We start from the raw sequence: 23,248 nt of genomic DNA, 5'->3' as shown, positions 1-23,248 counted from the left end.
CGCAAATTCAATTCATTTCTCTCCTTTTTCTAATCTCATAATTTTCACATAAATTTTTTGGTTCGCTCTATAAAACATAACACAGAAAGAAACACTTATTGTGTTCTTAACATTTTTTAAAGATTGCTTTCTCAAACATCCATCGAGCACCTGGCAAACGAAACAAGTGCTACAAATTTTTGATTTATTTGATTGAAATTTGCAGAAAATTTTCTACAAAATAAATAGTTCAAAAATGAAACAATCAAACTGTGTGAGCAATCGCGACAGACACTGTAGAAGTCGTACTGTTTCTTCTGTGAAATGTTTTGAACATTGGATGAGTTAAATATAGAATCAATGGCATTATGCAAGTTTCGATATCATTTCCAAATGGACGTACCACAATTAAATAGAAGACGTATTCCGGAAGAGTTAAGTAGACTATCTGAAACTAAACGATTTATCTCTCATTGAATGTAAGAGTTCCATTTCAGTCGGTCGAAAATCGGCGACAGCCGACCGACCGCCGACCCAGCCGACCGGCATGCATTCGCGTGTCAACATCCCATAGAAAATGTTGCTGACGCAAACACTGTCTGGCATATCCAAGTTCGAAAATTCGGTCGACGGTCGATCGGTCGGCTGAATTTCCCGACCTATATTTACAGTCTTAATTACAGTCAAAACGGTGTTGTTGACGAATGGGATCATTGAAGCAATTATTGTGATTGTGAGAGACTTTTCAGCTCTCGTGGAACCTTTCTTGGTTTGATGGGACCTGAACAAAACACAACTACAGTACTTATTTATTCTCTACCACAAACATATTGTTATCCATTTTGGTTCCTTTCAATTTAAAGATCATCACTGTAGTACAGGAAAGAGTCAAGATACACATAACGACAGACATCACCAAATGAATGTACGAGTTTCGCCACTGGAAAGAGAACTAATGGGAACTAAGGAAACCTCTCTGGAATAAACCTTTCTGGAATAAATTCACCCCTTCCAATCCTTCAGCATAGTAAATATAAACAGCTCCAAACTTCAGAGGATGTCCCATTGTTCTACAGTATCCCACAGCTGGAATCATAAATGCAGTACACCCAAAAGGGATCAGAAATAATAATGGAAGAAGAACAGCCATAATTTTCGGGCAGATCTGAAAATGAACCTCTGATATTTAGATATATGTAAATGAAAGTCAACTCACATAAGAGTGATCTCGTGGTCGGAGAAGAATGACAACTCGGATGAGAGACAGAAAAAATGGAAGGAGTAAAATACAGTAGTTAAAGAAAAAGGTGAAAAGGAAGATGAGTTTGAAAAAATGATTTGGTTGAGCGGAGGCACACCAGGATGTAAATATTCCAGTTGATGGAAGAGAAATACGGAAATAGTCGAATGTGAAGAACGAAAGACTCTGAAAATAGGCTTCTTCTCACTTAAAAAAGAATATTTGGGCTTACGCAAACAAAATTCAGCAAGATGCAAATGAAAATATGTCGATCTATTGGCGTGGTTTTTGATTTCCAATAAGTGCTCACAATTTTACACATAACCGCAATTGTGGGTGGCATATAAAGTGATGGAAGACATGCTAATACAGTGGAAAATGTGAAGGTGTAATGGAAATTTCGATACTCGACAAGGCCATAGATCGAGCCTTCCATAGCTAGATCGAAATCGAATAAGCAAGGAAGTGTTTCGTTGTTTGCGGGAAGGTAAACAGAACGAGCAATGACTACTTATGTGTGGGGGCAATAATTTCCGAAATCTGATTAGGAGAAGGAGCTGATCTCTGTGAGCATCATAAATCTTTTTCGCATTGGAGCAAAATTGTGGATTTGGGAGTTAAAAAACATTTTTGATTTTCTGGGTGTAAGATAATTGATGGTTACATGTGTGCTCCTATTTTTGCAAGAGGTGTATCCACTTATTCAGAATGGATTTGACTCGTCACTAACAAAAGCTTCGGCCAATTTCAGCAGCCCCGCTCCGCCCGCCCGTGGCCTGTTTGGTTGTAACGCCATAATTAAATAGATCTATGCACGTCAAAAATGTGAGAGACATTGAGTGTTAGTCTGTAATTTTACCTTTGCTCTGTACAAAGTATGATTTTTTGAATGGACTTTTTCTGAAAAATCACAAAAAGTTTTGTTATTCTGCTCAACCTGCCTATGGGCACCTTATATTATCCGTTTTGTGCTAGTCCGGAAAAGGGACATTTTTTGATACCAATATCTAAGGAAAAGCGAAGGGGCACTTCGGGTACTTCCCTTGTAAGTACTTGAGAAAAGAGAATTTGTAGCCTACGGAAATCTGATCTACGACTCGACCAAGAAAACAAAGAACGAGTTTGTGTCTTTGAGAAACTTGAAAAAAATGTTAGGAGCGTGGAGAAAATATGGGTCCCAACACAGTGACACGATATATTGAAAAAGAACTCGAAAAATTTTAACAGTCTGAACCACACATCTGACTCGCGCGATTATGTACAGTATAACTTTCTTGAAAGTTGGGGTAAGGGAAAAATAATTTTCTCGAAATTCCGTTCATAAAGCCACTCGAGGAGTTGAGCTTGTGGGCCCACAGCTGGAGTTGCTATTACCTGAACTACGGGGGCACAATCTAAGGCGGTCGAAGGGTAGGATGCGTAAAAGCGGTACGACAGCAACTCTCAGTGTGAACACTAAACACTGTACACCATCACGTCGTGAGCATTTTTCTTGGAACTCTTTGTTTCAGAACATTAAGAATCTCGAATTCCAAAGATATCGACGGCTAACAGTAACAGTAAGAACAGTAATTCCATAAGGAATATCAGTCCTACTGTAAAAAAAACTAAAAACAAAAATACACATGAATCCCGGAGGATTCTACTTGTCTACTGAAGCCATAAACAACGAAACATAATTCCATTTCATTCCAATCCATTACCATGTTCTCTGTACAATGAATCTTCTTAAAATCACTGAAATTGTATGCGGATCCATTTCTGCGATTGTCAATAGCTTTCTTGCGTATTTGATTCTCACCAGGTCTCCAAAAGAAATGGGACCTTACAAATGGTTACTGTTGTATACAACTGTCTTTGAGATGATATACACTTTTGTTAACTTTCTCGGTGGTCCAGTAAGTTTTTAAAAAATGAATCGAAATAGTCTATCGGTTTCAGTCAGTTCATACTTTTGGGTCTGCGTTCATTGCCTTTCTGGATACAAAAACGTCTTATTTCGCTAGAGAAATCGATGAAATATTTGTTTGTAGGTCTCCAAAATGTTTTCTTACAATGGAACTATTAGGTTGGCGGGAAAGTCTTTGTCACTCTGTTTGTTTAATCACTGTTCTCGTATATGGAGGCTGTGTATGATATCGACTCTAGTGAATAACAAGGTGATAAGAACCTTCCATATAAACAAGTCCCCATCTCCTTCCCTGCTCCTCATCTGTAATTGAAACGATATGTTTGTTCCCACTGCTATTCACATCAGACATGTTTTGATTTACCTCTTCCTATCTCACACCACGATGAAGGATTCGGAAACTTTCTTGAAGAATGTGTACAACACACATGCCCCTCACTACAATACTATTCGCAATTGGTTCCATCGTTTCGAAAAAGATGACTTCTCGCTCGATGAAAAGGATCGCTCTGGGAGACCCCGTGAGTTGGATTTGGACAAGCTGAAGCACGCATTGCAATCGGATCCATTTCAATCTAGCCGTGAACTAGCTGTCACATTCGGAGTTCACCATAGCACAGTCCTTGAAGGTTTGAAGTCTCTTGGAATGAGAAAACTTTTTGGTCGATTCATACCTCATCACCTGACTCAAGCCAACCTTGACCGCCGAGTCGACGATTCGATTACTCTTCTCACTCTCCACGCGGGCGATCGATGGCTGGACCGGCTAATAACCGGAGAGAAGAAGTGGGTCTTCTACGATAATCACCACAGGAAATCCCAGTGGGTTGAAGAAGGAGAGAGCCCACAGGATGTCCCAAAACCCGACCTTCATCCGAAAAAAGTTATGCTCTCTGTGTGGTGGGGAGTGGACGGCCCCATCTACTGGGAACTTCTGCCCGAGGGCAAAACAATAACTGGAGACCTCTACACTACTCAACTACGAAACCTCAAGAAAGCAGTCGACTGTTCGGCCCTGAAAGACAAGAAAGTGTACTATCAACATGATAACGCTCGCCCACATGTTTCGAAACAAGTGAAGCAGGAGCTGATGGGATATGGATGGAATGTTCTCCCTCACCCCCCGTATTCTCCTGATCTTGCTCCTTCCGACTATTGGTTATTTGGCGATATGACACGTGCCTTCGAAGGAAGAAGCTTCAATTCCCGTGGAGCGGTCGAAGCGGCACTCAAACAATACTTTGCCTCACGCCCGGCTGGATTCTACCGCAATGGAATCCATAAATTGAGGGAACGTTGGAGACATGTTGTTGATAATGATGGACAATATAATTAATTATTCGGTTATTTTTTCTTTGAGAAATAAACTATTGAAAAAGTGACAAAGACTTTCCCGCCAACCTAATATAATTCCAGATGCTTACTGTTTCTGCTTCGGTTTTTCAATGTCAATGTTTAGCGCTCATTTCATTTACAGATATGGTGCAGTCGATGAGTGAATACTGTAGCTACAAGTCAGAACTCACACTAACTTTCAGATTATTTTATCACAAGTACATGCGTGGGCCCCGAAAAATTGCCCTTTTCATTTTCCCATTAATTTCGGGAAGTTTGTGGGGCCTGGTGTGCTGGATATTTCTAGGAGAGAAACCAGAAATATCAGAATATTTGAGGTGATTTTAGTTAGGCGACTGTAATTTTTTAGTTTAGCGACTGTAATTTCAACGGCATTCAGGCAAACAATGATGGATAATTATGATCTAAACATTGATGAGTGCGTATATGTGAGTGCCCGATTTTGGCTCACCGATTACAGTGGAGGTCTATACCCAGACATTTCTTCGTTCCTTGCAATTTTTTTGGTCTCGATAATTCTGGTATTAAAACATTTTTATCTTGAAACTTCAAATTCTTATAGATTACTTCTCTATCTTGTATAATTTATTTTGGTGTCAGATGCTATCGATGGGTTACAGAAATTATCGAAAATTCAAAATCCCTGTCTCCAGTGTGTAAATCCCTTCAGACTCAACTATTCCATTCACTTCTGGTTCAATCGACTCTTCCTCTCATTCTAATGTACCTTCCAACTGGCATCGTATTCATTTTCACAATGCTGAACATTGAATTAAACATCAATTTTGGATTCATTGGTTACACTATTGCCATTTATCCAGCGATCGATCCATTTCCAACCATTTTCATAATCAAGAAGTACAGAGAAAGATGCAGCAAAATTCTTCGAAGTATTCTAATTTTTGTTGGGAACAATAACAAACCAATTTCTCAAAATACCGTTTTTGTAACCCCAGTGTCTGTAAATCCAGTTAATTATGCCAGTTGCTAAACAATAAAAATGATCAAGTATCATTGATGACCTCACAATCAGTACAAAACTACGTTTCTGTTCGTGCAATTTCAGACTTCAATTCGAAGCAAAAATAGTTATGAAAACATCAAATGATGATCTCAACTTTCTGTTCTATTGTTCACTGATAAAAGTTACTACAATCCGATTGGATTAAGTTTCATTCTTTTCAAAAAACTAATACCTCAAATGCTGGGCATTGTTCCCAAAAGAGTATTTCGAAAAAGTGACATATTTCGTGATTTTAATATCTTGATACCCTCCCGACGTTTGATCATTTTCGAATCTTCAACTTGTTTGTAATTCATTCTAGTTTTAATGCAAACGTTTTTTTTGAATTACGGTCCCATTTGCTGATCTATAAATACTCGAATAGAAGGTCACCCTAAACTTTGAGCTTAGTTATCTCGGTTCCTGTAAGAGATATAAAAATATGTCAATTGGTTAAATTTTTTTCATAATATCACCAACATTTTATCAGTTGACGCATTTTCGATATCTTTTATAGACATTGAAATAATTGAGCTCAACGTTCAAGTGTAGGGTTGCCTAGAGTGTTTAGAGTGCTTACGGTATATCATAAGTTGACATTTAAATTTCCTTTTGAACTTCAGATTACTGAGAATAATGTCTGTTTAGTTTCGTTTGATCTTAATTTTGTTGGTGTAGACAAAGTTATAAAACTATCAAAACACTTTGAATAGTGGACTTCTTTGAGAGAACTTCACCAGTTTTTTATTTTAAAAAGGCAATTTTTGAAGATGGTTAAACTAACAACGGGAACGTTTTTAAAAAATGCTTTGGGAATTCGCTGAAAATTTCAGTACCTATAGTTTGACACCTCCTCTACACGATGACGAAAAAATCTAGGTCCCATTCCCATCAGAAAGCTGAAAATTTTCGTCTGAAAGTTTCAGCCCGATTTTGGCGCGCCTTTCCCTTCTCTCCTATACGCCCTCCGCGTGAGAAGAAAATGTCGGCTTTGTGGTGTTGTGGTAAGAGGGTGACTCCACAGGTCCTGGGCGATGATGCGCATACCCGATCCACATGCGATCCTCTAGAAGTCCGTTTGACACATATTGCGAACAACGAGCTGCGATGAGTCTCATATGTGTGCGATGCGGGAGAGGCTGAATCGAGTGTTCCGAATGCGCGCGTATCCTAGATGGATTCTGGGTGGGTGGGCGATGTGTGCGATATGGGTCTGATACGGAAGGCCGGGCTCAGTATCCAAGGGTACATCGGAAAAGGGTACATCGAGTTCTTAGGGTACATCTGGGAGGTAGGTTCAAGGGGTACATCTGGCGTTGGTTCTGAGGGTACATCGGAGAAAGGATCCCAGGGTACATCGACAAGTTCTTAGGGTACATCAATTAAAAATTTTGTAGTTTTTAACTGGAAGATATTTTGGTATAAACTACACTATTTTGCTTGTTTTTTTTTCGATTTGTTTGAAAAAGTACAGTTTTTCATAGTTTTATTGATTGACCAGCAAGCTGGTGAGCCTTCGGCGCGATTCCATCTATTTTTTCAAATCTTCGTTTCTCACTTTTTCTAAATAAGAGGGTCACGTAAATATATACGACGGAAACCACTGAAATCAATGACCTGGCCTAAAAATTGAAAGCTTCAGACAAAATTACTCTATTTTTGAGCTCTTCACTAATTTGGGAAGACAAAAAATGAGATTTTTCATAGTTTTGCTGTCTAAAATCGGGATTTCTGCATTCTCGTCAAGACTCTCAAGCTCTCATCGGTTTTCGTTTCGTCTCCACAGAATTCGAAACCTACAGAAAAATAAAACAGAGAGACAACTAAGAATACGGGGAGTTCAGTCCTAATTTTCAGGAGTTTCAACTAGCCAATACTCGTTTACATGTCTTGTCTTGGAAAACCTTCCGGAAATTGTTGCTAATTCCATCTTCAAACTTTCTTCCTGCTTTAGAAACCACCGATGTACGGGTCGCGGTGGGCAAGGTGAAAATCGGTGAAGTAGTCTAGGGGTAGCGTACGTGCACGACAAACTGAGTTCAAACCCTACCCCATCCACATTCTTTGTTTCTGTGAAATTGAAAACAAACTTCGTTTTGGAATCTTTTTAGTGATTTTATAGATACATGTTTCCAAATAAAAATCCGAAAAGTTTCCGAGAGCTTGAATTTTTTAATTCATGATGTTTCCTGTTCTGGAACATTTGAAGAGAGTTTTTGGTTGAAAGTTACTCAAATCGTTTTGATAAAAATCGAATTTTCCACCTTTTTTGTACAGCGAATTTCAGTATGATAAGCTCCAGGAAAACAAGCTATAATAAATGAATCAATCAAAAAAAAATATGAAAAAACTGTACTTTTTCAAACAAATCGACAAAAAAAAACAAATAAAATAGTGCAGTTTATACCAAAATATCTTCCAGTTGAAAACTACAAAATTTTTAACTGATGTACCCTAAGAACTTGTCGATGTACCCTGGGATCCTTTCTCCGATGTACCCTCAGAACCAACGCCAGATGTACCCCTTGAACCTACCTCCCAGATGTACCCTAAGAACTGATGTACCCTCTGATCCAATGTACCCTAAGAACTCGATGTACCCTCGATGTACCCTTTTCTGATGTACCCTTGGATACTGGGCCGGAAGGCCGACTACAACACTCCGAAATCCCGGATGCGCCCATTGTTTACCGTAAATCCACACCGGCAACTTTGACAATTTTTCGTTTTGAAAAATTTGCAAAAAATAGTGGGACCGCATGGATTGATTGTTTCCGAAAATTTTCGAAAAAAAATTTATTTTTGAAATTGTTGGAAAACTTATTCAGATGATAGAAAAATGTTCAAAAATGAGTTTCACATTTGAAAAACTCATGGAAAACGACTTTTAAAGCTCGAAAAATGCGCAGTTTTGGCCAAAATTTAGTACTGAAATCACTTTCAGAGCCCATATTTTGTTCCCTATTGGGAATGAGACCGAGATATTGCCGAAGCCGTTTTTAGCATTTTCGAAAGTACCTTTGCACAAATTTTGAGCAAATTCCCAAAGCCTTTTTTAAATCGTTCCCTTGAAAAAAGAAAAAAAAAGAAAAAAAAATCTAATGGCGAGCCATGTATTTCAGGGCTTAATGAATACGTCACTCCTGAGAATTTTAGTATGTTTATGAATTTATTTTCAACCAAAGACGCTCGAATTTATTTTCAACCAAAGAATACCCCCATTTTGTTCGAAAATTCTATTCATTCCTAATGGAGCTCTTCATCCAAAAATCAAAATAATCATACATCAAAAAATTGTCTAGTAAACATTCTCCAGACGTAATCAAAATCATAAAAGAAGTAATTTTATTTTTGTATTGCTTAAAATCAAGCTTCTTAGTTTTCAAGAAAGCTTGTTTTGCTACCGGGTTCAAAACTTCAAGGATCAATTTCGCAGTTTTGCTTTTCCCCTTTTCAAATGAGCCACTTGATCTACAATTGGTTTTGATTTTGAAATGAGTCAGTTTCAAAACAAAACCTGACAAATCATTTTTCCAAAAAACATGCGATTAGATGATTCCAACTAACGAGCATCTTACCCAACAGGAGAGTTGTTTTCTAATCATTTTGAATTTCCGTTTAGCTTGCTCCTCCTCCCATTTATTATTCCTTATTTTTCAGTCTTGCAGAGATGCCAACCGTCGGATGGGTTCGTCTGGAAGAGATCACACAAATGACGTGTGGAATCATTTCGGTCCATACAAATGCTCTTCTGATGTACTTGATCATTGCAAAGTCTCCTCCGAAACTTGGCTCATATAAGTGGTTGATGCTCTACACATCTTCTTTCGAGTTCTTCTACGCGTTTGTGAACTTGTTTGCTGGACCGGTGAGTTCGAAATTGGCTTCAGATAGAAAATGCAACGTTTAAGTCGGTCCACACCTATGGATCTGCTTTCATCGTTTTCCAAGACATGCGGAACTTTTTGTTCAGCCATCAAGTGGCTCAATTTCTAGTTTGTAAGTTTCGCGTCTCAAAAATTGTAGATCTCTGTCATCTCCAGGCCTATACTGTTCTTGCTTTGGTTTCTCGATGGCAGTGTTTGGAGGGCACTTCATTTATCGGTATGGAGCAATTGACACGTAAGATCTTTCCAAATCACCTGAATCGCCAATTCTCCCAATTTCAGAGTGTTCCGAGAGAAGTACTTGGCTGGTGCAAAGCAAGTTCTCCTGTACGTATTCCCGTTCTTTTATGGGATTCTATGGGGAATCATTTGTTGGGTGTACTATGGTGAGACATCGGAAAGGACAGAGTATTTGAGGTATAGGTTAGGTTGACTGATTCATTGAAAGAGTTCGAATTCAGGGATACAATGCTGGAGAACTACCGCTTGAATATCTCAGACTGCGCTTACATAAGTGCACACTTCTGGCCATTTGATGAACATCGAAACGTTTATCCAGATTCTGACTCATTTTTGGGAATCGCGATCATGTGGGGGATTCTGGTAAGCTCACTGTATTAAGAATCAGTTTTTGGAAGTTTGTTTTTAGGGTTCATCCGCAATCAGTGTGATATATTTCGGGCTTGCTTGTTATCGTTGGTTGACTAAGAAGCTTGGCGGAATGGAATCCGTTTCGGAATCCATGAAATCTCTTCAAAAGCAATTGTTCAATGCCCTACTCATTCAATCAGCCATTCCTTTGTTCCTTATGTATCTTCCAGCTGGAATGGTTTTCATTTTTCCAATGTTAAACACTGAAATCAATTTGAAATATCCATTCATTGGTTTAACTATTGCTGTCTATCCTGCAATTGATCCTCTTCCAACCATGATTATTATTAGAAGCTACAGAAGAGGATGTTGGGAACTTTTCCGAGCGATAACTTGTCGAAAAAACCCGAGAATTGATATCCATCACTCAAATTTGCCATCTACAACCGCTGCAGGAACCCCGAAGGCTGATAACATCAGCTCCTATCTGACCAACTGATTTTTAAATTTAATTTGTCATTTTCATAAGCAATAAATCATTTAATCTGAATTTTCGTAATTTCTGGTTGAAGATTAGGGAAAATGTTTTCTAGACAGGGAAGTGCTATTCACCAGGATAACTGTTATTACAGGTAAACTTTGTTGTCCAAGTGAAATTCTTGTTAGGGGACCAAGAACTGAAAACAATCAACAATCAGTCAAGAACTGAATATCAGATCCTCATATTATTATAAGAATTTTAGTTCCGCTTCGTGAAAATCCAACGTCTGTAATTTTACAGCTTATTCATCACGCAAGTATATTGTTCAAATTTCGCCTAGGTTCCCATAATTCTTCCCATCCTCTCAATATTGCGGGTGTCCCACTTACTCCCTCCTCCTCAATCCGGGACTTGGGACTCATTACTGATTCCTCTCTCAAATTCTCTGCTCACATCAACAAAATCACATCTCTAGCTCTTCTCCGTTCCAAACAACTCTTAAAGTCATTTAGATCTAAATCTCCTGAATTCTACATTCATCTTTTCAAATGTTATGTTCTCCCGATTCTTGAATACTGTTCTGTAGTTTATTCCCCTCCGCCTTCTTCTCGCCTTGCTCTAAAACTAGAATCTCCCTTAAGATTTTTCTCTAAGTGTATTTTCCAGCGTTGTAATATCCAATACAGTTTCTATTCTGATCGTCTCTCTATCCTCAATATGTTCTCCATTCGTCATCGTAGGCTAAAAGCTCAAAAATTCTTCTCTACAAATTTTTAAATGGCTCCGCCTACTTTCCTAACCTAAATGCACATGTCAAATACTCCTCCTCCCCTCGTCGCCCTATGAACTTAATTAATGTTCAGCCCTACTCCTCTGACTATTTTTCTTCAATTGTTCCCCTGTGGAACGCCATCACTTCCCAAGTTACCCGATTTCTCCTACCTTCCGAGTTTGAATCCTTAATTTCGTCCAGTATTACCCGTTTTTGATATATTTGCGCCCTATTTTTTATTTCTTTTTTTTCTTTTCTCTACCGGTTATATCTTTTCCTGTGTCAAATATCTAATTATCCCGCTTCCCCTCCCCGGAGGGCGTGGTCTGTAAATTTTGGCTTAAAACTAGACCACACTTCCCAAGAATTTACTGCTGATGGTAACGGGATACAGTACCGGCCAATAAGACATTCAAAAACTCTTTTTTCAGTTGACTTTTGGCGATTTTGAACATTTTCAGGACTCGGAAGCATGGATTTCATGTTTCCGATCATTTTGAAATTTCAGGAGGGTGTGAAACAAAAATTGATTATAAACCTTGCATTCACAGAATTCTTTGAAAATTATTATTTTTGTTTTCCGATTTCTGACAGACGATTTTTTTTAATATTTATTTTCCGATTTCTGACAGACGTCTGTTTTCCTGTTTTCAGTACAAAAAAAGGATCGAACAGGAAAGCCTCACAAAAAACGGCAAATATCTGAAAACGAGGAATTTTTTAAAAAAATTCCGGAAATACAAAGGTTTTATTCTAGGCCTGTTTTATACCCTCTAAAATTTTCAAAGTGATAGGAAGCTTGACAGTCGAACCCCAGACTCCTAAAAAAGGTCGAAATGGCCGAAAGAAAACTGAAAAATACGTTTTTGTGTATATTATTGACCGGTACTGCATTTTGAAAGACTGTGTTCTTTTTTGAATTGACCTTATGTTTCACTTCAATCGATTTTCAAAGAACTGTTATCTTTCTGTTTTCTATAAATTACATATTTCTAGGTAAAAGTTTCCTCTGTGGAATACAGTGATCGCTTCAAACTGTTGTCTACTGACCCCACAACTTCCTAGAATTACTGTTAGCCCTATAAGGAATTGTACGTAGTGTTTTTCATGACAATCTTTAATCGTTTCCCCTCATATATAAGAATTAACAATTTTTCTTTTTTTCAGTTTCCTCGTTTTTGAAATGTTGACAGAAGAGTGGTATGAGCTCGAGGGATGGACCCAGGACATCTGTGGTATCATTTCAATCGTGAACAACTTATTCTTGATGTATCTGATTCTAATAAAGTCTCCAGTTGCACTCGGATCATATAAATGGTTGATGATGTTCACTACTTGCTTCGAGTTGGCTTACGCCCTTGTCAACTTGATTGCTGGATCTGTAAGTTCTGAAAGTAACATCTAGGATATTTTGGTTTTCGGAACCTTGTCATAAGTTTGTCGGAGTTTGGTCGGCTTCAGTAGCGGTATAATCCGAAAAATCTTATAACTGGGTTTGTTTTTTTTTTTTCAAAAGTGTCTGACACTATGATCAGGTGATATTTTAGTCCGTCCGTACTTTTGGCTCTGCTTGGATCGTCTTCCAAAAGTCTCGATATCGTCATGAAATCACACTATTCCTCATCGGTACCTTTTTTATATAAATCAAAGTTGAAGTTTCAATATTTAGTAGTTTACTGCGCCTGTTTCGGATTTTCTCTTGCGATCATCGCTTGCCATTTCGTTTTTCGATACGGATCCGTGGAGCTGTGAGTTCCTTTTTTTACCTCATGTTCCAAGATTTCCATTTCAGTGAGTTCCGCAATAAGTACCTATCGGGCTACAAACAAATCTTCCTCTATGTTTTTCCTTTTTTCATCAGCATTGTTTGGGGTATCATTTGTTGGGTATACTGTGGAGAGACTCCCCAGAGAACTGATTATTTACGGTAGGCAGATTGACGTAATGTCTGTTATTGAAAACAAAGACCATTATAGGAATAAAATGATGGACAACTATCACCTGAAAATTGAAGATGTTGGATACGTCAGCTCATATTATTGGCCTGTGGATGAAAATGGTCAGGTACATCCCGATTTCGATTCCTTTTTTGGAACTTCTCTGATGTGGGTCATTGTGGTACGTTGTTATCTAACAAGAAGAGAATTATATCTCCAACTCTTCAGGGAATATCTGTTATGAGTGTTTTATACTTTGGAATCGGATGTTACACATGGATTAGCAAGAAGCTGGAGTTCATGAGTTCGCAATCAGTTGCTATGAAATCACTTCAAAAACAACTATTCAATGCTCTAGTAGTCCAATCGGCCATCCCATTTATTCTAATGTATGTCCCTATTGGAATGGCTTTCGTTTTCCCAATGCTCAATATTGAGCTAAATTTGAAATATCCGTTCATCTCTCTAACCGTTGCCATATACCCAGCAATTGACCCACTTCCATCAATTCTAATTATTGCTAGTTATCGCAAAGCTTGTATTGATATGATCAGAAGTTTGAAATGTTGGGGAGACAAGGGAAAAGTGACTGCAAATAACACAAGAGTCGATTCAATTGCCATGTTTACTATTAAATGAATTTGTTCAAATTTTTTCTTTTTCATGCGATAAAAATTAATACTATAAAAATAGAAAGTCGACTCCAGAAATTATAACATTGCTGCAGAAGTTGGGGGTCTCTCACAACACTCGAGTAACAGTTGAAACTAAAAAATCAGACCACCTTTATGGAAAAAACCTTAAAACAAACCTTTGCGACCACTAGTCGATTTTGATGCAACAGAACTTGTGCTCATTTTTGGAACCATCCTCTTTTTACGGAATAATGGATGAGTGAAAAAGAGAACCCAAGGCATCATAACAGTTTCAAAGTCATTTCCAATGGGATGTAGGATCAGAGAAGCAAACCAATTACTACGACTCCATAGGAATGTCGCCTTTAACGAGTTAGTTTATGATCAGTACAAGAACATTTTGACTCACTGAGACAATTGAGTTGGTGATGAATGGAACCATACCCGAAAGCATTGTCAGTGAAAGAGATAACTCTATTTTCCTTCTTAATTCTTTAGTTCGAGCAGATGTGTTACTTGGTACAGTGATTCTAAGTTGTAAAAGCATTAAAACAGATATAATAGAACCAGAAAGTAGCATGAAACAAGAGAATGAGAAGTGAATTAATGTATTAGTGTGATAGTATTCGTCTCCTTCATAAATCATAATAGACCCAAATTCGAATGGTGGACCCAGTTGCCTACAGTAACCAAAAACGTGGAAATTCAAAAAAATCAAAGCAGCTGGAGCTAATAACAGAAATGGCATAACAAACCATCGCATGACCAAATCAGAATACTAAAAAAATACTTTAGATATCAGATCCCTGAAAATATCACATCTTACATGTCGGCAGTTACGTGGCGATATCATTATAGTCAATCGAACCGTACAAACTAATAATGGGCAGGCGATGGTAAGATAATTTGTCGCATAACTGTATATTATGAGAATACCAAACCATCTATTTGGACGAACACTTGCACAAAAAGATGTGATCAGTCCAGATGATGGGAGATTGAACCGGAGGTAATCTCCGATGAAAAACATGGAGTTCTGAAATTAAATTTGAAACAATGCAAAGCAATTCATGAAAACTCACAAACAGAAAATAGAGCATGATCAATGTGAAAATATCGCTATCCATAGATGCTGCGTTATCATTCTTTTTTGCATTTCGGTACATGACCAGTATAGTGATCATAATTCCTAAAGTTGGTGTAATATAAATTAACGGGATGAATGCTTGAAGTGTAGAGAAATCCATTTCAGGAGTGTAGTCAATACAGGCAGGAATACCATGGATAGACCCATTTGAAGGGAGGATATTATTCATTTTATATTGGTAGCTATCGGTTTCTCGAATATCAAAAAACGGAACACACCGGTGTTAGGTGTTCCCTATAAAGACACTTCTGGACGTATTTTTATAACAGCATTTTTCTTTCAGACACGACCACCTGCAATATTAGATTATGATTTTCTTTCTTCCTGATTTTTTAAAGCACATGACTCGCCGAAAACAATTCTGGCGTGTGCTCTGATTTCCAGATATGTGAACGTCTGAACATAAGAGAATTCTCCAATAAATCCAAGGTTCTGCATGGTTCTTTGGTGAACAATTTTAAGAGAAAAACTGTGAAACAAAATATCTCTGAAAATTGAAACCGACAAAAGCGGATAAATAAAAGCACCCGACGACTTGAGTTTTGATGTTTATTATGAGTATATTAAAAACCGAAATTTAAAGTTTTTCATTAATACCATGTGATAGAGGTGGAGATTACAGATTAATCGACACATAAATATACAGTTTGAACAAATATAAATCATTATCATCATCATTCATTACTAATAACAAACACCAAATTTTGTATGAGAGGATGTGTGTCGCGTGACTTTTGACATACTCAACGTTAACCGATTGAGCTGGAGTTTAGATGGATGAATCGGAAATTTTTATGAGATGATGTCCGACCCATTCTATTTTCAAAATTTTGTTTCTGACGTCTTCTGGAGACTTTTTTCTTTTTTTCCAGTACAAATCTAGAAAATTATTGAAGTAATTTTCACGTCATTTCCGTATAACCGCCCATTATTTTCTCACCCACGTTAGCTTTGAAAAAGAAGAAAAGTTTGGAAAAGTACTTATCAGTATGGGTTTTGAAGTTTGAAGGAAAAGGACTGGAATAGCTGGAAAATGAGAATGATGAAGAAAACGTGCTTTCAGGATTCTTTGAATTTTCTAGACTTTGAATTTGAACCTTAATTTCTCTGAATTTACGAATTTGGCAAAATATAAATTGTTGAGATTATGCATTTAAACAATGTGGATTTTAAAAATTTCGGTTTTTCTAAAATCCGGTCTTCGAATTTCAAAAATATGAGTGTTTTCGAACTTCCGAATTTCTGACTTTGAAAATGCAAAAAATTTTGGAGCTAGAAGAAATTCTCAAACCTTAAACTTTGGAAAAACAGAAATTTCAGAATTTAACAGTTATAGAAATATGGTTTTAAGAGTATTCAAATTCAGAAAATCTAATTCATGAATCCCTAAGTTTCTGGATTTCCGACTTTCCAAATTTCTAATTTCGAATTTCAGGCATTTCTGATTATTCGAATTTCTCTGTTTCTATGATTTTTTACAATTCTTGTTACTGCAAACTTTAGAATGTCTGAATTTTCGTAACTTTGAATTTTGTTATCGAAATTCCGAATTCCGTAGTTCGATACTACAAAATTCGAATTTTTTTACAATTCTGAAGTTCTGAATTTCCGGGCTTCAGACTTTTCGATTTGAAGAAATTTCAGAATTATTGAACCATCAAATTACATTTCCATTTCCGAAACTACATTTCCGAAATGAAGAATATGAGAATATCAGTTTGAAATTTGAAAAAATGAGGGTGAGAATTGGAAGGTTCAGAAGTTTTCTTTCGGATGTTGTTTTTGTTTCATCATAGTTCCATAGCTTATATTTCAAAAGAGCCAAAACCTTTTCCGATTGATTCCGGGTATTGTAAGCGGGAGCCAAACGATTTAGCCCCGAAGGGGCGTGAACCGTCTGGTGTTTTAAATAAATACACATAAATTAACATAAATATTTTAAAATCAGATGAACCGTAGTTTCGAAACAAATGAAGTTAGATGACTGGAAAGAATTAAAAAGAAAAAAATTAGTGTCAAAACATTTGCGACGAACTTCTTGGAGTATTGTTATTGCTGTTCCGAATGTTGGATCCCTGATTCTGAATAATTCTTGGAGCCTTTTTCCTTCGAAACAACGGATGAGTGAAAAAGAGAACCCATGGCAGCATTATAGTTTCGTAATCATTTCCAATAACTCGAAGGAACAATACATAACCCCAGTTTGGACGGTCCAAGAGGAATGTGAACTGAAATTAAAGGATTTTGAAATTTTGATCTCTCGAAAAATGAAACACTCACCGAGACAATAGAATTGGTGATAAATGGAACAATACAAGAAGCCATGGTGAGAGTGAGAGACAGCTCTGCTTTTTTGCTTAATTCTCTGGTTCGGTTCGATGTGTTGTTATAAGACGTTTTTCGAATTTTAAAAAACATAAAAACACCCATAAGAACATGACTGATGAAAGTGATATAAGAAAATGATATGTGAATAATAACATTGATTCTCGTATAGAATTCGCCTTCAGAAATAACTATTGCACCTGTATGAAACGGTGGACCCATCTGCCTACAGTAACCGACTGCAGGGATGTTTCGGAGGGTCAAAGTTATTGGGATTGCGATAATGAATGGGAACACGAATCTTCGCATTAAAATTTTACAATACTGAAACTAGAAATTTGAGAAAATTAAAAATAAATAATGATGTTTTACCTTCACATGGTTATGGGGAGATAGAATCATTATTAATCTAATTAGGCTTGTCAGAAATGGACAAGAAATCGTTCCATAGTCTCCAGAATATGCGAAAATAATAATTAAGGTGTACCACCAATTAGGTTCTGTTTTGGCGCAAAGAGAAGTCACAAGGCCAGATGATGGGAGATTGAGACGGATGTAATCACCGATGAAAAATGTCGCATTCTGGAAATTGAAGGGTTAGGAGGATTACGGTAGGAATACCTTATATTTTTCGACTTATCTGATCAAACAGACTATCAACTAAAAATCTCAACTGTTATCTGTGTTATCTCAGCGGTGAGAGAAACCGTAAAACCTGTATTACAAGGACCTTCTAACTTCTTACTTTGAGCCAATTTATCTGGCTTCCTGTAAGAAATATCAAAAAGTGGTTAACTGATAAAACGTTTATCATAATATCATAAGCATTTTATCATTTGACATATTTCTGATATGTTGCATAGGAGCCAACAAAAATCAGCTCACATTTGATGGAGTGGCGCCTTTTACTACAGGTTTAAAAAAGGTTTATCAAAAAACTGTTTACTGCATCTTTGTCACATCATCACAATGAAGATATCAGTGAACAGTTTGTGGTATTATTTACAGATCGTTTTCCTAGAAGTTTCTTGATGGTGCCTGTCAATTAGAGGGATGAAAAAGGCAGGGCGCTTAACTAAAGATCCTTACGAAAAAAACCAGTAAATCGTTTGTATTAGAAACTTACAAAAAAGAAATAAAACATGATCATAATGAATATATTTGTATCCATATAAGCCGTATTCATCATCATTTTCGCATAGTGATGTTTTACCAAAATGACCACCATAATCACTGCGGTTGGACTGATATATAAAATCGGAATGAATGCTTGTAAAACGCTATAATCGATAACTGGAAAATAATTGATATATTCTGGAATTCCATGTATCGATCCGTTCGCAGGGACCGAAGCCATGCTCATTTGGATTTTGAATTTTTCAGAACTGAAAAAAAAGTTGTAAAGTTCAAAACACTTTGACAAATGTGAGAAGTTTGGTGTCGACAAGATTGCAAATCAGTATGTTTAATCTATAGAAAAAGTTTTTCTAAGCATGATTTCTTGATCTACTAAAGACTTTGTTTTTATCAAAAAAAGAATATTCTGAAAATAGGTAGATAACAACAAACTATGTATACATATTTGAAGTTCTCTTTCTAAAAAAATACATCAGAGATCCGCATAACGGAGTTGTAACAAGAAGAATCTTTGAATAACAAAATCTGACTAAATAAAAATAAGAATCAAGTTTTCTAGACATCAATTACGATGGAATTCGAGAAAATGACAAGGTTGAAACCGTAATTAATCGCCTACAGCTGTCTGAAGAATTGATAATCTCCTGGGGAGAAAGTCAGAAACGGCACGTCCTTGATGATCAATTCTTATCACAATCGACAATGATTATTCATTCTGATTGCACTTTCAGAAATCAAATTGCGCCTTTAAAAAGAGTTACTCACTAGCTTTGTCTGAAAAAAAAGCTTGTGGTAACTCAATTTGTTTCTAATTTCCGCATAGTCAAGTTTGCAATATATTGTGGGATCGAGCAGAGCAAGTTACTATGTAGACGTTTAGGTTTCAAGAAAATTCAATTAACTTTGGCAGAGTTAGGTCAAAGAAACGGGATGATTCTGGAATGAAGCGATTCTGATGAGAAAAACTAGAATCGATCCTGCATCTACCCTAAAACCTGTAATAGAGGGGCTCTTACACTGCCAAGTTTGAGCCGATTTTTCTCGATTTCTATTCAAGATATCAAAAAGATATCAACTGACAAAACACTTCTGAGATCATGATAAACTGTTTATCAGTTCTTAACTTTTTATATGTTTGACAGGAGCCGAGATAAATAGGCTCAAATTTGACAGTGTGAGGGGCCATTCTATTACAGGGTTTATGATATTTTTCAAAAACCGATTTCCGAGCTAAAAAAAATATGCGACAACTGAAAAAGTGAAATTTCGAAAAACTGAGCTAGATCTATAGAAAACAACTTACGATGATTATATGTTTGAGTTTTTCGGTTTAGAGAAATTCGAACTAAAAAGGTTATAAGAAAAGATTGTTGATATATGAAGAAGAATTGGGATCAATTTTAAAAACTCCCGAGAAAAAATCCTGAGATCCACTGGGTGCCTTGCATAAAAACACATACATTTATTTTATCAAAATAAAGGAACAAATATTAAGTTTTGACACAAAGATTGGCAGTTTAACAAATATCCAACAAATAGGTTCAAAATTCTGGCTGTTCTACAAATTTAGGTTCCGTTTTCGTTATCGGTGAGCAATCGCACGTTTCTGATGTTGACACCTTCACACACTTTCGAAAGATCAACTTGTCACTGCGGTAGCGTCTGGAATAAAAGTCAGAATTAGATTGAAAGAAAAACTTTACATAGAAAACATGAAATTGTGTTGTAAGCCAATAGTAAGACTAGCCGGGCTGGAATTGACTGAATTTATTTTCAAAATGTTTATCGGAGATTTTTTATATCAGAAAAAATATTGAGAAAAAATGAAACTTTGAATATTTTTTTTTTTGAGTATGTTTACTTACCATAAAACCTGTAATAGAAGGGTCCTGGGTTTGAGTTAAGTTTTCTTGGCTCCTATGCAAGTGGTAAAAAATGAGTCAACTTCTGATATTATGACAAGCAAGTTATCCGTTGACACATCATTTTTGATACCTTGCTTAGGCGCCAAGAAAAATTATCTCAAACTAGACAGCGTGACTAGACAGCGTGGGGGCCCTTTTATTACGGGTTTTTCGGTATGTTTGAAATCTTACTTCTAGTACTGCTTGTATTGGTACTGGTAACAAACACCGAAGCCTTATTGACTGGCGAGGTCTTCTTTTTCGATCGGAACATTGGATGAGTCAGAAAAAGCACCCATGGCATCATAGTCGTTTCAAAGTCATTTCCAATTGGACGAACGAATAAAACATAATCCCATGCCGTACGATCAAAAAGAAATGATATCTGGAAATTGATATTTGTAATAGTCTAATGTGCTTGTTGTGCAACAGGAAGTCTGCAACTTGATCAGAGTGGCTACCCGAGTTCAAAAGTTTGACCCAGTAGTATGTCTCACTTACCGAGCAAATTGAATTGGTTATGAAAGGAGCAACACTTGAAACAACTGCCAGAAAAAGTGAGAACTCTGCCCTCCGTTTCAGTTCTTTGGTTCGTGCTGATGTTGAACTTGTTTGGGTCATTCGAAGTTTATATAACATGAATACTGTCATTGTTGTGTTTGAAGAAAATATGAAGCTAGAGAAGGAGAAATGGATGATAGTGTTGAGTCTGGCGTAATCTTCTCCTTCGTAAATAATTATGGATCCAAATGAGAATGGATGATTCAGCTGTTTACAGTAACCAGTGGTGGTTATATTGACTGCAACCAAGGCAAGTGGAACAAGGAAAAGGAATGGGATGGCAAATCGATACATGATCAATTTGCAGTACTGAAAAGTCATGAATTAACTTGTTAGGCTAAAAATAAATCAATGAAAAAATTACCCTTTCGTTTTGTCTGGGTGACATCATAATGGTCAATCTCATGAGACAGACCAGAAACGGACAGATTATGACTCCGAAGTTACTGTAGTAGGCATACATCAGAAGGAAAGTGAACCCCCGATTTGGTTGGACTCCAGCACACCACGATGTGACGAATCCAGCAGTTGGGAGATTCAGATGAAAATAATCGCCAAAATAAAATAGCATATTCTGAAATTGTCTGGAGTTACATACATTTTCAGATATTGAGAAACTCACAAATGTGAAATAAAACATTATGCAAGCGAAAATGTTATTGTCCATTGTAGCAGAATTGAGGGCTGCTTTTGCTTTTTTGTATTTTACTAGGATGGTCAGCATTACAACAATTGTTGGACAAATGTATAGGAACGGTAGGAAGGCTTGGAATGTTGTAAAATTGAAGACTGGAACGAAGGATTTGTAGGCGTCCAAGTCGTGAATCGAGTCGTTGGCTGGCATTATTTGAGACGGGATCAAGTTCGACATCTGAAAGAATAAATTTGAAAAGATTAGACAGGGGCGGGAAGTCAGAAGCAATACACCTATCCAAGGGCACCACTGATAATTAAGTGATACAGCAAACGAAGTTGTTCATACGACAGACAAAATTTTTGGTTAGTAAAAAGAAATTCGTAAGACAACTAATAGGAAGGACTGCGGAAAAAAAGGAGAAAATGTGAAAAATTGAGTAAAGCTTCAGAAAAATGCAAGCTCTAATTTTAAAAATCAAGCCCATACCAGACAACATGAGAAAGGACTCAAGTACATCGTAATTCGGATTCCCTAGATTATTGTGAGTGACAAAAAAATGTCAACACCTTGTAAACCCAGATTTTTAGGAAAATTTCAGGATAGGTCAAGTATAGCCTGTCTAGACCCCGCTGAATATTTTAGACTCCGCTCGTCCGTTTCAATTCGAGTTTCCCTACCAAAAATACATTTTTAGTGGGAAAATTCGTTCAAAAAATAGTGACAGTCGTTTGAAAATCATATGGTACATCGAAAAGATGATATATTTCTGGTATGGTCCGTATAGGCTCCGAAACAATGCTTCAAATCAGTCACATTATAGTAATTGGGGAATTCAAAAAAAAATTGAAGCATATACCAGAAGGATTCCATAAACTCGCAAAACCAGAAAATAAAGAAGAAAAGGAGAAAAAACTCCACGAGGGTACGAACCCATCATTCGAAAAGTCGGTTCAATTATTAACTCCCAAGTGGATTAGACAAAGAAAAATTCGTTTTTGTTTGTAGGCAATCCAATTCTAACTATTAATTTTTCAAAGGTCATTTGTGCTAATAAAGACTCGTCACCCAAGGTTTAATTTTGTAGGTTATAACTTTGTAGGTTAAAACTTTCAATCCGATCTTTATAAAATCTGAAGAAGAATCGAAAACCAACTGGAAACCCTACGATATCGCAAGCTTATCAAAAACTGTCGACTAACTTGTTTTTGCTTATTTTCTCAAGACCATAAGAGCAATTATTTAAGTTTCCAGGGAAAACACATTTTGGTTACAGTGTCTTGTTTTATTATAATTTGGAACTAAACAAAACAATAACATAAATCAATTTGGATTTCAAATTATTCAAAGAAAATCCAATTTAGTGTCAAGTAAGAAAAACGGATTTGTATAATTCCTTGGAACAAAAAAATACTACTTAGATTTAATACTTTATTCTAAAAACAAAGAGTAGCCGCATTTGGAAAATCAAAATGCGTTGGCTGTGGAGAAGAGATAATGACAGCCTTAGGTTCGCTCGTTCACTTGCTCTTTTTAAAATTGAAGATGACGATAGAGATTTGAAAATGTAAGACAACAAGAGAACACAGCAAACCCGAATCTAAAAATGGAAGGAAAATTGCAAGTCCAAATACATAGCTTCCGGAGAGCAGCTGAAAATGAACTGGCATTTGCTGAATCACGTAGTTTGAGGAATTGCTGAAACATATTCTGACGTTTTTAGCATACATGTCGCGGGCCGCTTCATATG

General features: G+C 36.8%; 8 protein-coding genes across 8 annotated transcripts in view; 3 read left to right on the top strand and 5 right to left on the bottom strand.

The window, feature by feature from the left end:
• Nucleotides 1-244: 244 nt before the first annotated feature.
• On the bottom strand, nucleotides 245-1,655 carry Cbr-sru-35 (the record flags this gene model as incomplete). Its single annotated transcript, XM_045238042.1, has 6 exons — nucleotides 245-427; nucleotides 649-760; nucleotides 807-919; nucleotides 986-1,144; nucleotides 1,196-1,405; nucleotides 1,452-1,655. 6 exons carry the CDS (start codon nucleotides 1,653-1,655, stop codon nucleotides 245-247), a joined length of 981 nt encoding a protein of 326 aa, XP_045096770.1.
• Nucleotides 1,656-2,937: 1,282 nt separating this feature from the next.
• On the top strand, nucleotides 2,938-5,475 carry CBG27201 (the record flags this gene model as incomplete). Its single annotated transcript, XM_045238041.1, has 4 exons — nucleotides 2,938-3,117; nucleotides 4,545-4,801; nucleotides 4,864-5,005; nucleotides 5,047-5,475. The coding sequence occupies 4 exons, from the start codon at nucleotides 2,938-2,940 to the stop codon at nucleotides 5,473-5,475; spliced, it is 1,008 nt and encodes a 335-aa protein (XP_045100223.1).
• Nucleotides 5,476-9,157: 3,682 nt separating this feature from the next.
• Nucleotides 9,158-10,464, top strand: Cbr-str-2 (the record flags this gene model as incomplete). The annotated part of the gene is made up of 6 exons (XM_045238040.1): nucleotides 9,158-9,355; nucleotides 9,399-9,486; nucleotides 9,531-9,591; nucleotides 9,657-9,791; nucleotides 9,836-9,977; nucleotides 10,024-10,464. The coding sequence occupies 6 exons, from the start codon at nucleotides 9,158-9,160 to the stop codon at nucleotides 10,462-10,464; spliced, it is 1,065 nt and encodes a 354-aa protein (XP_045096769.1).
• Nucleotides 10,465-12,401: 1,937 nt separating this feature from the next.
• Cbr-str-193 lies at nucleotides 12,402-13,794 on the top strand (the record flags this gene model as incomplete). The annotated part of the gene is made up of 6 exons (XM_045238039.1): nucleotides 12,402-12,599; nucleotides 12,766-12,844; nucleotides 12,888-12,966; nucleotides 13,011-13,145; nucleotides 13,195-13,336; nucleotides 13,384-13,794. The coding sequence occupies 6 exons, from the start codon at nucleotides 12,402-12,404 to the stop codon at nucleotides 13,792-13,794; spliced, it is 1,044 nt and encodes a 347-aa protein (XP_045096768.1).
• Nucleotides 13,795-13,955: 161 nt separating this feature from the next.
• CBG19381 lies at nucleotides 13,956-15,106 on the bottom strand (the record flags this gene model as incomplete). Its single annotated transcript, XM_002637590.2, has 4 exons — nucleotides 13,956-14,153; nucleotides 14,200-14,568; nucleotides 14,617-14,826; nucleotides 14,873-15,106. The coding sequence occupies 4 exons, from the start codon at nucleotides 15,104-15,106 to the stop codon at nucleotides 13,956-13,958; spliced, it is 1,011 nt and encodes a 336-aa protein (XP_002637636.2).
• Nucleotides 15,107-16,952: 1,846 nt separating this feature from the next.
• Cbr-sru-30 lies at nucleotides 16,953-18,625 on the bottom strand (the record flags this gene model as incomplete). Its single annotated transcript, XM_002637589.1, has 4 exons — nucleotides 16,953-17,165; nucleotides 17,218-17,586; nucleotides 17,635-17,844; nucleotides 18,389-18,625. The coding sequence occupies 4 exons, from the start codon at nucleotides 18,623-18,625 to the stop codon at nucleotides 16,953-16,955; spliced, it is 1,029 nt and encodes a 342-aa protein (XP_002637635.1).
• Nucleotides 18,626-20,038: 1,413 nt separating this feature from the next.
• On the bottom strand, nucleotides 20,039-21,735 carry Cbr-sru-29 (the record flags this gene model as incomplete). Its single annotated transcript, XM_045238038.1, has 5 exons — nucleotides 20,039-20,061; nucleotides 20,496-20,688; nucleotides 20,805-21,173; nucleotides 21,229-21,438; nucleotides 21,487-21,735. The coding sequence occupies 5 exons, from the start codon at nucleotides 21,733-21,735 to the stop codon at nucleotides 20,039-20,041; spliced, it is 1,044 nt and encodes a 347-aa protein (XP_045096767.1).
• Nucleotides 21,736-23,018: 1,283 nt separating this feature from the next.
• The window catches only part of Cbr-sru-33, a gene marked incomplete at both ends in the record, with an annotated part of 3,295 nt that continues 3,065 nt past the window's right edge, over nucleotides 23,019-23,248 (bottom strand). Inside the window, one exon of the mRNA XM_045238037.1 lies at nucleotides 23,019-23,150. Coding sequence (XP_045096766.1) covers nucleotides 23,019-23,150 — 132 coding nt within the window. The remainder of the gene's footprint in view (nucleotides 23,151-23,248) is intronic.

The sequence above is a fragment of the Caenorhabditis briggsae genome, assembly GCF_000004555.2.
Source record: "Caenorhabditis briggsae complete genome, chrV, whole genome shotgun sequence".
NCBI classification, from domain to species: Eukaryota; Metazoa; Nematoda; class Chromadorea; order Rhabditida; family Rhabditidae; genus Caenorhabditis; species Caenorhabditis briggsae.
The sequence above is the reverse complement of the archived record's forward strand: the minus strand, read 5'-3'. Positions and strand labels throughout refer to the sequence as shown.